At 62.3% G+C, this 14,814-nt stretch overlaps 1 protein-coding gene across 1 annotated transcript; it reads left to right on the top strand.

Moving 5' to 3' along the window:
• Positions 1-147: 147 nt before the first annotated feature.
• LOC105824899 (voltage-gated potassium channel subunit beta-2-like) lies at positions 148-8,855 on the top strand (the record flags this gene model as incomplete). Its single annotated transcript, XM_012662509.1, has 8 exons — positions 148-191; positions 1,016-1,102; positions 4,865-4,950; positions 5,755-5,875; positions 5,946-6,040; positions 6,995-7,115; positions 7,597-7,685; positions 8,399-8,855. Coding segments are annotated over 8 exons (733 nt in total), but the record flags the coding sequence as incomplete, so codon positions are not given.
• Positions 8,856-14,814: the final 5,959 nt, after the last annotated feature.

Here is a 14,814-nt window from a genome sequence, read left to right as displayed (position 1 = left end):
CTCAGCCCTGTGGCTCCGTTGCTTTCCCCCAAAGTGGCCTCAGACCACACACGGCGTTTGCTGACCTGCTTCTCCTGCCTAATGTTGCGTCATAAACATTTTCCCCAAAACCACTTGCAATATCGCCGGCCGTCACCTGTCTTTCAGAGCGGAGACCGAGAGGGGCCTTTCCAGGAAGCACATAATAGAAGGTGAGGATGGGCTCTGTGCCACCCCACCAGTCACACAGCAGAGGGCCCAGCCCTGGCCACCAGCGGGACCTTGCAAGGAATGAGGGCGGCACTGTGGCTGGACACAGACAGCCTGGGTGTCGATCCAGCCTCCCAAGTAGTGCGCATCCCTTCCCCAAGCCTCTGCCGCGGCACCCGGCACCTGTAAGCTAAGAGCACCGCCCCGCGGGGTTGCCAGGAATCCAGAAGAAGCCGGGAGAAGCCGTGCACACAGCCCGGGCACCACACCCGGGAGGACCCCGGGGGGACAGCTGCGCGCCCGGCTTTTCTTGCATTTTATCGTCTTCATGTCTTTCCTAGTCACGAGTATTGTCTTCAAAATAACATCAGTCTATTGAAAATCAATTAGGGGACCACCTCCCACTCTGTCGACTATTTGTCCTGGGCTGTTCTAAGTACTAGGTGGCCGTTTGTGCGTTTTAGACACTATTGGCCTTTCACGGGACAGACGACAGGAATAGCCCTCCCTTCACGTGTGATAACGTAGCTCTCCTGCTTGCTACACGGATCACCAGGAGGCCACAGGGTGGCCCCAGGCAGGCTGTGCTCCCTGGGGGGAATCCCCCTTCACTCAGCCACAGGACATTTGGCCTGTGGTTCCCACATACGTCCTCCTGAGGGGAGGGACCGCACGCTCACAAGCGCCACCAGCCATCCTGGAGCTCCCCGGTGCCAGGGCTTCTTCCCTCCCTTCTCTTGTCCCCCGAGCCGGGCACAGGGAAGGCCCAGAAATGTTTATGAAGATGTGTTGGCAGCAGTGACGGCCTCTCCCTGTCCTTCCCCAGGTCTGAAGGCTTCCCTGGAGCGGCTGCAGTTGGAGTATGTGGACGTGGTCTTTGCCAACCGCCCGGACCCCAACACACCTATGGAAGGTAGGTGGTCTGCGAAGCACTGGCTGGTGGGGCCTGGGCGGGTTCGAAGGACAGAGCCAGGTCCATGAAGGGTCTGAACCTGAGGCTCCGGTGGCCACCGGCATGGCCCCGCTGGGCACCCAGGTGGGTGATCACAGGAGGCCAGGCCCCAGGGGACACAAGGAGTCAGGCCTTCCCCGTGCTGGGGGAGCTCGGCCTCTGCGTGTCATCCCCGCACCCCACCTCGCTCCAGGCCCTCGCCTGACCCGCCAGCCCGCGCCGCCTCCCACGCTTGGCACCCGGCAGCCTGCTGTCCCCTCCGGCTGTCCGCTCCGGCTGCATGTGCTGTAGCTAGAGGAGGGCGCCGTGCGATGACTCTGCCGCCGCCGCGGTCTTTTCAGTCACGTTCCACTGAGAGGTTTCAGGGGTCTTTGTCGCTCTAGGGGATAAATTTCTACGTAGAGGAGAAAAATGTTCAGTGCTTCCGAGGGCAGTTTTGGTTTCTTTGGCGTTTTTATTCTTTGGACTCCCGCGATCTCGGCACACCCCGCTCCCGCTACGGGCATTGCTCGTTCGCGCTTCGCTGCTCCAGGGACTTGGAAAATTAAGTTGTGTTTAAGTTATTTTTTCTTCATTTGTTTTTATATATACCGCACACGTGTGTATATATGTTTTTTTCTAACTTAACAGATATTCCATGCAAAGTGGCTCTCGCCTCCTTCCCATGCCTTGTCACGCCACACCTCTCGGCGTCCCACAGCTGTAAACTCTGGTCTCTTTAAATCTTTCTTTTGTCACCAGGGGACCCATTTAGTTCCTCCAAGTCAAGGACATTCATCATAGAAGGTACACAGCACCCTTAGCCCAGCTACTGACTTCTGCGTCCCAGCTGCATTTTATGAGACAGTGGTTTTAACTTACACGACTCTTTCGCCCCGTGACAAACTTCTCCATAAAATGCACAAGGCGGGGAGCTCCCTGTGAGAACGCCCTGCAAGGGAAGGAAAACCCAGTGGTGCGGGAGCCCCTTGTCCCCACGTGATCCATGCTGTCATTTCATCCCTTTCCGTCTGTGCATGGTCCCCACCCCTGGGCTTGCATTGCTGTGACCCACAGTGGCCGGCTGGCGTCGGAGGATGCTGTGATCCCTCCTGGAAACTTGACCCATGAAGGTGCCCTGGGAAGGGTTGGGAGACCAGGTTTCTGCAGGAGCGCACCTGTCGGGGACTCCAGAGCATTCAGCCCCCAGCAGGTCTTAGCTCCTCCTCCCGGCCAGCACGGCCACCATCCACAGCATGTGGGTCATTTCCCCTCTGTGTGGCCAGACCTCTCCATCAAAATGAAGTCATTTTCCCCCTAAAAGAACAACTGCAGGAGCTGGCAGGATTCTGAGACTGGAGGCAGCCTCTGGCTGTGCGTGGTCTCTCTGCCCTCCCCTTGGCTAAGGGCCCCAGGACCCCACCCCAAGGGCCAGCACAGTCTCCCTGGGACAGCGCTGATGGAAGGGCTCCTGCCTGCCAGCTGGTGCTGCCACCCGACCCCTCCCATGTATTATTTGTGACGCAGCAGGAGTTTTGGCAGCAGCTGGAAGGATTCGGTCCTCCTGCTTCTGTTCAGCAGCATTAAATATTGAGGCGAAGGACAGTTGTCCCTAACTGTTCCTGTGTCTGGGGCCACCAACATCAGGCCTGGGCAGAGGTGCAGCGTGCCCCTGCATGGGGCCCTACATCCGGCCTGCCTCTGCCCGGGACCCTTTGCCTGGGCCCCTCCCCCTGCAGACAGCCAGAGGCTCAAGCTGACCCCGACCCGCCGGCCGTGGCGCCATCACTGCATGGAAGGGGCACACAGGACACCACACAGTCTGGGATCCCGGCTGGGATCTTCATGTCCCAGAGAGCTGTGGGCTAGGGGGAGGGCGAGGGAGCGGGTGGCCTTGGGGGCCTCTGCTTCCCTCTCTCTGGCATGTGGACCTGTGCCTTGGCTGAGAAGCACCGGGAAGGTGTGCTGCATGGCCACAGGCGCCCCAAGAGTGTTTCTAAAACAACTGAACGAGGACCACCGCCCGGGTCAGGAGCCCGGCCCGGGATTAGGATGGGGTCAGGGATTCCCCTGGGACCCTATAGGTGTTCCTCTGACCTTCCCAGCCAGGCACTGGCCTCCTCCTCAAGGTATATCAGTGCTGGCAGTTGGAGCAGGCGGCCCAGGGAGGTGTCCCCAGAGAGGTTCAGACTCCCTCCCAGATCTCCACCCATGCATGGGGGCAGGGAGGATTCCCGGGAGCCACAGAGGCCAGGGCTGGTTGCAGGCGTGGAAGCCGAGGTGGCCTTTCCAGCGTCCTGGGAGAGCCTGCTCAGGCCACCACCAGGAAGCCCCGCTGCCCTTAGCTCCAGCCCTCAGGATGCCTTGGGTCCCACTCAGGCTGGACCTCAGCCAACGGGGCACTCAGGGACCTGCGAAGGATCGTAATTGACACCCCAAAACAGGTGGGCGGGAAGCCAGCACTGCCACTCGGTGTGGGGAAGGGGCCTGTGGCCTTGCTGCCATTCTGCACTGGAAATTTCAAAACAAACCCAGCATTCTCCATGTTCCTTCCCATCCCTCCCACCCCCAGCCATCTTCAGGGACCTCAGCTTCCCATCTCAGTGACAAATGAGGGGCAGGGCGCTTGGGGAGAGATGGGGATTTTCAAGGGTCAATGTTACTGCACTGTTTTTAGAAACACTTGCTCCTCCACTTTACTGCCAACACTGCCGTGGCAGTTGAACTTGCAAGCACTGTATCGACCGTGAGATTCTGGTGGGACTGTCCCTCACCCCGCAAAGCTGAGAGGCATTTGAAATTTGAGAATCTGAGGCCAAGTTCTGTTTTTAAAACCCCATCACTCCCATGAGGCTGAAACAGCGGAGGGAGGGGCTATAGCTGGCAGATTTTTATGTCTCAGAGACTTTGTTGAATACTCGGAAGAATCTGTCATGTAATTGGTGCAAGGGTTTCTGTTATTTAAAAGATGTCATGGGGTGTCAGTGATTTAGTTCTTGGGGCATTGTGAGTCTCAGCTGTCCAGGGTCCAGGCTGTTCCTCACAGCTGTCTGCCCTGGGCCTTGGCCCCTTAGAGGAAGAGCAGCCAGTCCCCTGTCGCCCTGGGACCGTCCCGTGCCAGGGAAGGGGGACTGGTTTGAGAACGCAGGCCATGGTCCACACAAGGCTGTCCGTGCCTGCGCCGGCCCTCCTGGGCACGAGAGGAGCGCAGCCCGCAGCCCGCCTCCGCCCCTCCAGATGCCGTCACTCCCTCTCCACCGGGTTCCCACGTCCGGTGAGGGTGTGGAACGGCCCGAAGCAGGAGACCTGAAAACAGGCAAAACACGTTTCCTTCCTGTTGCCTCTGCCAGTTTAACTGCAGCCTTAATCCACTCACCTGGTCCTTCCTGAGTGTCGGGGTCCCCGGTTCTTCCCCCCAGTTCCAGAGTCAGAGTCACAGTCTTTGATGTCACCTTGCCTTCATCACAGTCCACCCATAACCCATTTTTCAAGGATTCTGCAAGGCCTGTAACTAGCTGGGGAGAGTGTTTTCAAGACCACCTTCTTGGATTGCGGCTCGCTTTTCCCTTCCATCCCGGAAAACCCCTCCCACGCCAAGTTCCGAGCCAGGAAGTACACTGCTTGCAAGACGTCTTGCAGCCTCCTCTCCCCACTCCCGGCGTCCTGCCTGTATTTGCAGCAAGTCCCCAGGCTGGGCCCCGTGCCTTGGACGCCCCCCACCTGCAGCTTCTTCTCTCGTGACAGAGACCGTACGAGCCATGACGCACGTCATCAACCAGGGGATGGCCATGTACTGGGGCACGTCGCGCTGGAGCTCCATGGAGATCATGGTACGGGCCGCTGTGTGCGCATGCGCTGGTGTGGGCTGCTCGCCCCGGCCACGTGAGACCCCAGGGCCTGGCAGAGTCTGAGCCTGCGGTCCCGACTGCACAGATAACGGGGTCCTGAGCAGAGACCGCGTGCGGGAGTGCGGCGGTTGTGACTGTAGGCCTCGCAGACCAGGGTCTTGGTGTGGATCCCGGCACCACGTGGTCCCGGACAGATGGCTTGACCTCTCTGAGCCTCAGTTTCCCTCCTGTAGAACAAGCCTGCCAGCACGATCCCTCATGGGGCTGCTCTGAGGATTCTCTGAGAGAACCGGGGGGAAGCTCTCAGCAGAGGTCCCGGAGCTCGGGAAGCCCTCGGCAGCGAGGACACCATTACCGTCGGGTGCGCGCGGTGTTCCAGGTGCTGTTAGATCTGAGGGCTTCGTGGGGACTAAGTCCCATTTAATCCTCTCGATGCCTCATGAGGTAGTGCTGCTGTCGTCCTGTTTTCCAGATGTGGACACTGTGCACAGAGAGGTTAAGTAACATAGCCAAGGCCACTCAGCCAGTCAGTGCCAGACCCCAGCCTCACTGCTGCACTGCGCTTCCCCAGACCCTCAGCCTTGGGGTCCCACCACGCACCCCCTGTTCCCAGCTCACCTGGGCCTTGCTGGCTCCTAGGAAAGCTGTGTGCAGGGGAGTGGGAGGGTCCCAGGGGCCAGGCCAGCCATGTCCCAGAGGTGCCTTTGTGTCCTGTCACCTGCTGCCCTGCAGCTCCCCAGGGCCACTGACCAGCAGGGGCCATCTGGGCCCCTTTTCCCCCCGCAGGAGGCCTACTCCGTGGCCCGGCAGTTCAACCTGATCCCGCCCATCTGCGAGCAGGCCGAGTACCACATGTTCCAGCGCGAGAAGGTGGAAGTGCAGCTGCCCGAGCTGTTCCACAAGATAGGTGGGTGCCGCCTGCCCGCCCCGCCCCGCCCCCGTGGCCCAGGCCTTGACCGTGGGGTGTTCCTCTCTAGGCGTGGGCGCCATGACCTGGTCCCCTCTGGCCTGCGGCATCGTTTCCGGGAAGTATGACAGCGGCATCCCACCCTACTCGAGAGCCTCCTTGAAGGTGAGGGAGTGGCCAGGGAGGGGGAGGGGATGGGCAGAGGACAGGCATCTGGGGGGGCAGGGGGACCTTTGGGCCGACTGCTTGGTGCTGGGCAGGGGCTTCCCTGGGCCACAGCTGCCTTTGCCGCCTCCGCCTGGGGTTCCGTGGCATGAGAACATGGAGCCCCTTCTGGCCTGACCCCACACCCAGAGGGGCCGCCCACTCCATGGGACCTGGCACCCCAGATAGGGGGCCCCTTCTTATACCCCCACCTCTGCCCCCACCCTAGTATGCACATCGTGGGCTGGGTCCACAGGTGCCATTTGGGGTACCCCCATCCCACATACTTGCCCACTCTCTGCTGTCACTGAGACCTCGGGGGCTTCAGAGCTACATAGCGGTGACCCTGGGACAAGTGACCGCTCCCCCACACATACGTCTGGAGGGTCCCAGACTGCAGGGCTTGGGGACACGGAGCAGGCAGAGAAAGGCCTGCCCAGCAGGACAGACCCAGCCCTGGACCTGGTCCTGGGATCCCGGGCAGCATGGCCTGGCCCACCCCTCCTCCCGGCGCACAGCAAGGGCAGGGCAGGGCGCCCTCCAGGAGGCACCGCAGTCCTGGGGTGTGGCCAGGGGCGGCAGCACCCCTCTAGGGCCAGGGGAGGGTTCCTCTGGGCCACAGGCAGCAGCCAGTCTCCCCGGCCGCCAGGCTCCCTGGGAGAAGGGAAGGGCAGCGCTCACCGCCTCTACCTGGCTCAGCGGCGGGTCAGCACCCGCGGACTGCACTTGAGAGTGGACAGGACCGTTCTCCTCCTGCCCACCCTGCACGGCTGGCCTGGGGCAGGCTGCCGCCCTGGCTTCCAGACCAGGGCCGCTGTTGGGAGAAGGATCTGGAAGGAACACAGATTGTCAGCCACCTGCACGCGGGGTCCAGGTGACCTGCCCTCACCTGGAGCTGTGCTTTGCCCCACCCAGGGCTACCAGTGGCTGAAGGACAAGATCCTGAGCGAGGAGGGCCGGCGCCAGCAGGCGAAGCTGAAGGAGCTGCAGGCCATCGCCGAGCGCCTGGGCTGCACCCTGCCCCAACTGGCCATAGGTGAGGGCTCGTGTGCCGGGGAGGTGGCAGGGTCCCCGAAGGCCTGGGCTGGCCATGGGGAATGGGGCCGGGGTCACCATGGGGCCAGCGTCCCTGGGGAGAAAGGTGAGGGAGCCCTGAACAGTATCCCTGCTGGCCACGGGCAACAGGGCTCTGGGGGCAGGGTTGGGACAATGTCCTTGGGGAGATGATGGGGGTCCCTGAGGGCCTTGGCCACCCCCCATCAGCCAGCCATGGGTAATGGGGTCCCCACCTTCATGGGGAGAGGATGGGGGCCTGAGCCCCCGGGCCACCTCTACACCCAGGGCAGTGGGCCAGGGCTCCCCCAGCACCCACTCCAGCTACTCCTTGGGCAAAGCCCCCCAGCACTGCTGAGCGTCTCGGGCCCCCTGAACCCAGAGGCTGGGTGTCTCCAGCCCAGTGGGGGGCATACAGGGCCTTGCGGAGGGCGCCGCCCTCACCTCGGGTCTTGCTGCCCCAGCCTGGTGCCTGCGGAACGAGGGCGTCAGCTCCGTGCTTCTGGGCGCCTCCAACGCCGACCAGCTCATGGAGAACGTGGGAGCGATTCAGGTGAGCATGCGGGCTGCGCAGAGCTCCCACCCAGCCGGGCCTTCGTCCTGCGTGCCAGGCACCGTCTAGACGGCCGGGACACACCCACGAACCATCAGGGGGCCCTGCTTCTGGAGAGCTCGCTTTCCAGCAGGGACAGGTGTACACTGGATGCTGGGAGGAAGGAAGTTGAAGCAGGCATTGGAAGGTGACAAGCTCTAGAGGAAAAACGCCAGAGATGGGGAGATGAGAAAGGGAGCTGGGGGCAGGGGGAGGTGGTGCCAGGGACCCAGGTTTAAGGGGAGCTGTCAGCTGGGCTTGTTGAGAACGTGGCGTTTGAGCAAAGGCTCGGGGAGCTGTGGAGTGAGCTGTGCACACGCCAGGTGGGGGAGGCTCCGGCAGCAGCAGCTACTGCCAAGGCCCGGGCAGGGGCAGATCCCTAAGGGCAGGGACGGGCATGTTTCTTCCGAGTGGGATGGGAGCCGGGCACGATTTGGAGCTGAGGAGAGGCTTGGTCCAACAAAGCTTTCAAAGACGCCTCCTCTCTACCTGCTCAGTGGGGCCAGATTTGGGAAGGCAAAGCAGCATGGCCTCTGTCTGCTTTGGATGGAGCCAGATGTGACGGGTGGGGACGGTCCCGGCCAGCAGCAGGTCTGGAGTGACGTCACCCCACCCCCCCCACCAGCCAGGCGACCTTGGTGGAGAGTTCTGATTTGTTTTGTCCTTGCACGCAGGTCCTTCCAAAACTGTCGTCTTCCATTATCCACGAGATCGATAGTATTTTGGGCAATAAACCCTACAGCAAAAAGGACTACAGATCCTAAGACGCCCTGCCCGCCTGCTCAGACAGTCCCCGTCTCCCTCCTAGTCTTTGTTCGCTTGCTTAAGCTGTTCTGAAGCCAAGTGAAGAGTGTGGTTTGCATCAAAGAGAAAACACTCGCCGTGATGTCATCGGGAAATGATCTCCCACGTCGCTGCCAGACACCACCCACTGCTTCGCCAGACCACGTGGAAGCTGGATTTGTGCCCGAGAAGCATTGGTTAGGAAGGACGTTCAAGCAGTCCCACCCAAGCCGGTCGCTTCTGCTCATCCTCCCAGAAAAGACCACCCAGCTGTCTCCCACCCTCGGCCCTTCATGGCGATTCCCGAAGTCAAGGCCAGGCCAAGGCCTGGTTGGGTCTTCTGGGTGGGCAGGGCCAGCCTCTCCTCTGCCAAGACCCCCTGCCTGGTGTTGGGGGAGGGGAAGAGAGGTCTGCCCCTTCTGGGGCCTCCTCTGCCAGGACCCTGGTCATTGGGTGGGACCTCCCCACTAGGGGTCTTCCTCAACCTCCCTCTTCCCAAGGGCTCCAGGTACTTTCTGGGGGCCCGGACCCGATTCCTCCCCTGTCCTTCTGTGCCCTGACCTGCCCACTGGGCCTCGGCAGGGGCACACCGACCCAGCTGGCCTTGGGCCCCCCCCCACCCTCATTGGCAGGGGCAGGGACCCCAGAGGGAGTGGCTATGTGGTTTGGGACCCACAAAAGTTCAGGGCTCAGATTGCTAACCCCACAGTCCTCCTCCCTGCACCACTGAGGAGCCCAGGCCAGGGAGGCCTGGAGCGCTCGGGAGGGGCCCAGAGGAATGGGCCCCTCTGTCCTTGCCCCGGCAGGCCCTGTGGCTGTGCACTCCGAGCTGGACCGTGGCTGCTGACTGCACATGGGCAGGTGGCAACAGGCAGGGCCCATGTGCACAAGGACATGCTCCTCTTGGTCCGCAGAGACCCTCCTCTAAAACCACCCGACCCCAGGCCTCTGCTATGCACCGGGGTGGTGAGCTTGGGTTTTGCAGAGAGAAGATGCTTAGACCCTTCCGGTAAAGGAAGGTCCCTGGGGTTCTCTGAGCTTCCTGCCCAGTGGCTGGGGTGGTACCCCCAGTAGCAGCCCTACAAAGTAGGGAAAGACCTCAGGGAACCTCTCCCTGGAGAGAGGGCCGGGGCTGGCCCGTCCCTTCCATACCACCCCCCACCTGGAACAGCTGGGGAGATGGAGGGAGGGCAGGACAGGCCCAAGTCAGCCCCTGTGCAGCCTGGGGCTGGGGGGATGGTGACGCCAGCAAGCCTGCAGGTGAGGGTGGCCTGGAGGCCCAGTCTTGTGGTCCTTTGTGGGCTACATGGGGGCAGAACCCACCTCTACCGCACCCTTTGCCTGCTGGCTCCACAGGGGACCCTGTGCCTCCTGCCTCAGCGTGTCCCTCTGGCGTAGGCACATCTGTTCCTGCTTTGCCCCCGGAGGAGCTGCCGATCTGAGCAGGCCCCTCCCTGTCCAGTCCTGGCCAGGCTGAGGCCTGGGAAACTGCTGTGAGAGCCACAGATGCAGGGGGGAGGCCGGGGAGAGGGCGGGGAGGGGAACGGCTTCCTCCTTTCCCGACCCACCTTCCTGCTGACCCTGCAGTCCAGAACCTTGGCCCTCCTCCTAGACCAAGCCCCTGGGGGTCTCCTCCACCAAGACTTGCCGCAGGCTTCACCAGGGCAGCCCTGGGGGTGTCGGGGCGACCATGCTCCCCAGCAGAGGTCTCAGCCTGTGGCACCATTGGGGACTCAGGTGCCTGCTCCCAGGACAGCCCTGCAGGGGCAGCTGCTGCCGAAGGACCAGATGGCCCTCCCCTCGCCGGCAGGGAAGTGGCTGGTCCCCGTCTGCACAGCTGCCCCGGGCCCCGGCCACTGTTAGAAGATGGGCCAGGCCGTGTGAGTGCCCGGGTGGGGCTGCTGCTCCCCGTGAGCCACCCTAGGAGAGTGGATCCCCTGCTGGCTGTGTGTTTGCCACACACAGGGGGACAAGAGCCCCAGGGTGAGCTCTGCCAAGGCCCAAGTGCCCGGCACCAGGACCCAGGCAGCCTCCCAGCCCAGCACTTCCCGCAAGCGGGTTCGGGGGTGACCTCTTCCACGCCCACTAACGGGGCAGGCAGGGGCTCTGCTTCCTGGGGGCAGGTCCCCCAGCTCAGGAGGGGTGGGATGGGGGAGAGGTGTCGGATGTGACCGTCGGAGGAGGAGGAAGACCATGGGCAGTCAGAGCCTGGGAGGGCAGCACTGGCCCCAGCTGGGTCCACTATCTCACCCAACCCATGGTCGAACCCCAGGTCCCCAGGAATGACAGGGCCGTCCTCCGTCTTCCATCCTCGTCCAGTCATGTAAATAATGTGCTTCTCTCCCCCTCTTTTTTTTAATGACTGTGGTTCCTCAGCTGATTGCATTTCCCACCTAGGCAGAGACTGCCACATGCCTCAAGCTTCCAAAGGAGACTCAGACCGAGACAGCCACCGTATCCATGGAATGACAAAATAAAGCCCAAGCCCCTCGGTCTCCACGCCTTTCTGCTCACATTTCCTTGGGGCAGGGATGGGTCAGGGTCACCTTGGGAGGGGACGGAAGGACTGCCGACCACGGGGCTTCCCGAAACCTGAGCCTGGGACAAAAGGGTCTGCAGGAGAGGCAGAGGGTGGGGACAGGGTGCTCAGGAGATCAGCTCCCACCTCCCAAGTGATTCTGCCCAGGGCCCACGGGGGCGAGGGTACCTCCCCTGCCCCCCCCAGCATGCACATTCTCTTTGGTCACCTCCGAGGGCCCAAAGCTGGTTGCTGGGAGGCTGCTGTGCCCTCAGGGCACCCATCTGGCTGCTGCTCTCACCATGACAGAGGCCGGGTGCTGTCCTGGTGTATTTCGGGGTGCAGGTAACAGGGGCTCTGCCCAGCACACCCCTGATTAGAGCCCCCCTCCTTCCCAGTGCACCCCTGAGCCCCTGAAACATAACTGCCCGGGGAGATAAGCCTCAGGAGATACCCTCACCCCATCCTAAATCCATAAGAATCTTTAAAAAGCTCTTGGATTCAATCCTTTCCCAAAGGATTTATTAAAACACAGAAAACCAAAACATACACACAGAGTACAAAGTAAAGGTGATTGTGTCGGCTACGGGCTCTGTCCAGCCTCCCACGGGCACAGACTGGACACGGCAGGGAGCTCAGCTTCCAAAGCGCGCCCCCTGCCTCTGCTGGACACCCAGCCGGGACCTCCTGACTTGCCCAAGTGCCCCTGGCCCGGCGCCAGCCCAGCACCCCCCTTTCCCAATCCCATTCTCCAGCCTGGGCAAGGGGCCGGCCTCTCTCAGCTGGGCGATGCTGAGCCTGGGTGGGTGGGGTTCACACCCCCCACAGCCTCCAGCTCAGACCCCCTGGGCGGGCGGGACCCTTCCCTCCTCTCCAGGGGGGTCGGGCTCCACATGATCTCAGTGTGAGGAGTTCAGGACACACACACACCCCCAACGGGCCCTTTCTGGGTTATCACACCTAAAAAAATACTTTGTTAAAAAAAAATCTGAAAATTAAGGAAAAAGAATCCAAAAACACAACAACGCCAATGACTTTGGGCTGATGCACCACAACCTGTAAACTTTCAGACATATAAAACGGGACGGGAACCAGCTTCCTTGATCAGTGCTGCGGTTTGCACAGGAGAGCCGTTGGGGAGAGACCACCCACCTTCGGCCCGGCCAGGCCACCAAGATGGTGAGGATGGAGGGGCGTGTCGGTCTCGGCCCGACCTGCTGCACCCCCGCACGCACCGGAGGCTCCACGCGGCTGCCAGCCCACCCTCCACACGAACCCCCTCGAGCCTCAAAAGCCCGGGGATCCAGGACAGGAATAAGGATGGCAGGTGTCCCTGGGCCGAGATGAGCAGCCCCTGACCCGGCAGGGGAGCGCCCGGGGAAGGCAGCCCAGACGAGCAGGGGGACCTTGGCTGTGTGGGGCAGGGAACGTGCAGGCCCGCCTCCCGGGGAAGCCAAATTCACAGAAAACAAAGTGGCTTTCAGGGCTCTGCTTCCACGGCAGGCATGTTCGAGAAAGGGGCCCTCCAGACGTGTCGCTGCAACCCAAACTCCCTTGTCACGTGAGAGCCCGCTGGGCAATGCCTTTCAAGACCTTTGGCCCAAAGGTGGTTCAACAGAAACCCTCCTCAGCACTGGTCAAAATCATAAAGTGGCTGGAAACATAAAAACGCAGGCTGCACACTGGGATCACGCCACGCACAAGGACCCTAATTCCGCCAGCAGCAAAAACCAAGCCCAGCCTGAAGATGCCAAAGACACCGACACCACTCCCAGCCCCGGCCCCACTGTTGGCAGGAGATAACTGATAAGCCAAGAAGAAAACATTCTTAAAATCCTTTCTCCTCTCCAAAGCCATCCACCAGAAACCTGCTCCCCACTCTCACAGCCTTCCCTGCTCGGCCTCCTGGGCGCCAGTCACAGACAGAGTGGCCCTTCCTGGGACCGGGTAGAGCTCTGGCTGGGCTGTCCGCGGGTGTCTGACTCTAGCCTGGCAGAGCGGGGATCCCGGGCAAGCCAAGGGAGAGGAGGAGGGAGGGACAGAGCGAAGCTGCCTGGGGCAAAGCAACCCGGACTCAGACCCCTGCCCTGCCCACCACGTGCCTCCAGGCCTGACCCCGGGGACCCGTCCGCTGTGGCCAGGGAAGGGGATACTGTTCCCCAAGGAGGCCGACCACAGTGCTAACCTCCTGCCTGTTTGGAGATGAGGCATTCCAGGCACTGAGGACACATGTGGATAAGCCACAGGGAACTGGAACAGCCCCCAACCCAGTACGCCGGGTCAGCGGCCGCTACACGTGCCGTGGACATCTGTGCTGCGCTCAGGCCGGCTGACGGTCTTCTCTCCACTTCAGGGTTCCCCCACTCTGCCCATGCACAACGCCCGGGTCAGGCTGGCCTTGGGGATCTGGACTGGGACTGAGTGTGGGACACAAAGGCGGAGGGGTCTTGGGGGTTCAGAGAGAGCCACACGGTAGACGAGGACGTCTGGGGCGCAAGGAGGGCCGGGCAATCGCCCAAATGTCCACAAGACGAGCCGGCGAGTCCTGGCCCAGGCCTGGCTGCCTTCAGGCCCAGAGACGCTGTGTGTCCCTCACACTGTCCCAGGGAGCTGAGCCCAAGCCCCTGCAGGCACCCCGCCCCCAGGCCCAGCTGGTTTCTCACTGGGCCCCTTCCTCACACTCCCGGGACCCTGCACCCTGGGGCCCCTCCACTGGGAAGCCCCCTTTGGGCTGACCCGGGGTCGGGGGAGGACCAGACACAGACAGGCCCAGGGCCTGGCCGTCGTCCCTCCCCGTCCCCCACATGGCACCCCCGGCTGGGGCAGAGGAGGGGCGGGAATTCTGACAATGACGGACATGTGGGAAGATGGTCCTGGGACTCGAGGGCATTCCTGCCAGGAAACAAGGCGGGAAGCCCTGGATGCTCCAGCTGGGAGGGGCCGCAGAGGCCGGCGGCCCGGTGCCCACCCCCAAGCAGCGATCTCTACGGACGCAGCACGGGCAGCTGGGCCCTGCCTCGAGCAGCGAGTGCCCTGACAGAGGCCTCTCCGGGGACAGGAGAACAGGGATGAGTCCAGGCTCCAGGGGACAGCCTGGCTCCTCCCCTGGCATCCGGCCCAGGACACTGTGCACAGGGCAGTCAGTACCTCGAGGCGGGTGGGGCAGGCCTCCCAGGGCACAGGGCCAGGCCAGGGTCTCTGGGGCCACCTTAGTGTCCATGACCCTCCTTGCAGGGACACTATCATCTGCCCAAAGCCACATCCCCGCAGACGGTAGACCCCCAAATCGCTTCCTTTAGTGGCTCCGAGACAAGTGCTGGTCCTCCCTCCCTCGCTGGAGCACGCACTTCTGCCCTCCACAGGTAACAGGGTCCAGGGCCTTTGAGACACACTGGGCCAGGGACAGACACCTGACGGAAGAGCCCCCTCCCCACAAGGGAACAGCAGATCCCTGGTGGTCTCCAGCCCTGGCAGGAAGGAGGTGGCAGAAACGCCCCGTCCTGACCTGGGATCAGCCAGGGTCTCCACCGTCGGGCTGGACAGCAGCCCCCCAAACCCGACCCGCCTGGTGCTGGGGGACCCCAGCGGGCAGGGGACTGGAGCAGAAGGGCCGTCACATCACACAGGTGCAGACAGGATGGGGCGAGGGCACGTGAGGGCTCCGGGGCACCGGCGCTGCATCTCCAGCTGGGCAGAGTCCACCGGGCAGCGCCGGGGCTTCCGGGGAGCTTCCCCTCGGGTCCGCAGCCCGTCGATAAAGAGACGTTAAGTGCTGCAGCTCAGAAGCTT

Source organism: Propithecus coquereli, unplaced genomic scaffold, assembly GCF_000956105.1.
Source record: "Propithecus coquereli isolate 6110/MARCELLA unplaced genomic scaffold, Pcoq_1.0 Scaffold77, whole genome shotgun sequence".
In the NCBI taxonomy this organism is placed as follows: domain Eukaryota; kingdom Metazoa; phylum Chordata; class Mammalia; order Primates; family Indriidae; genus Propithecus; species Propithecus coquereli.
Note: the sequence above shows the minus strand (reverse complement) of the source record. Positions and strands in the feature narration are given on the sequence as shown.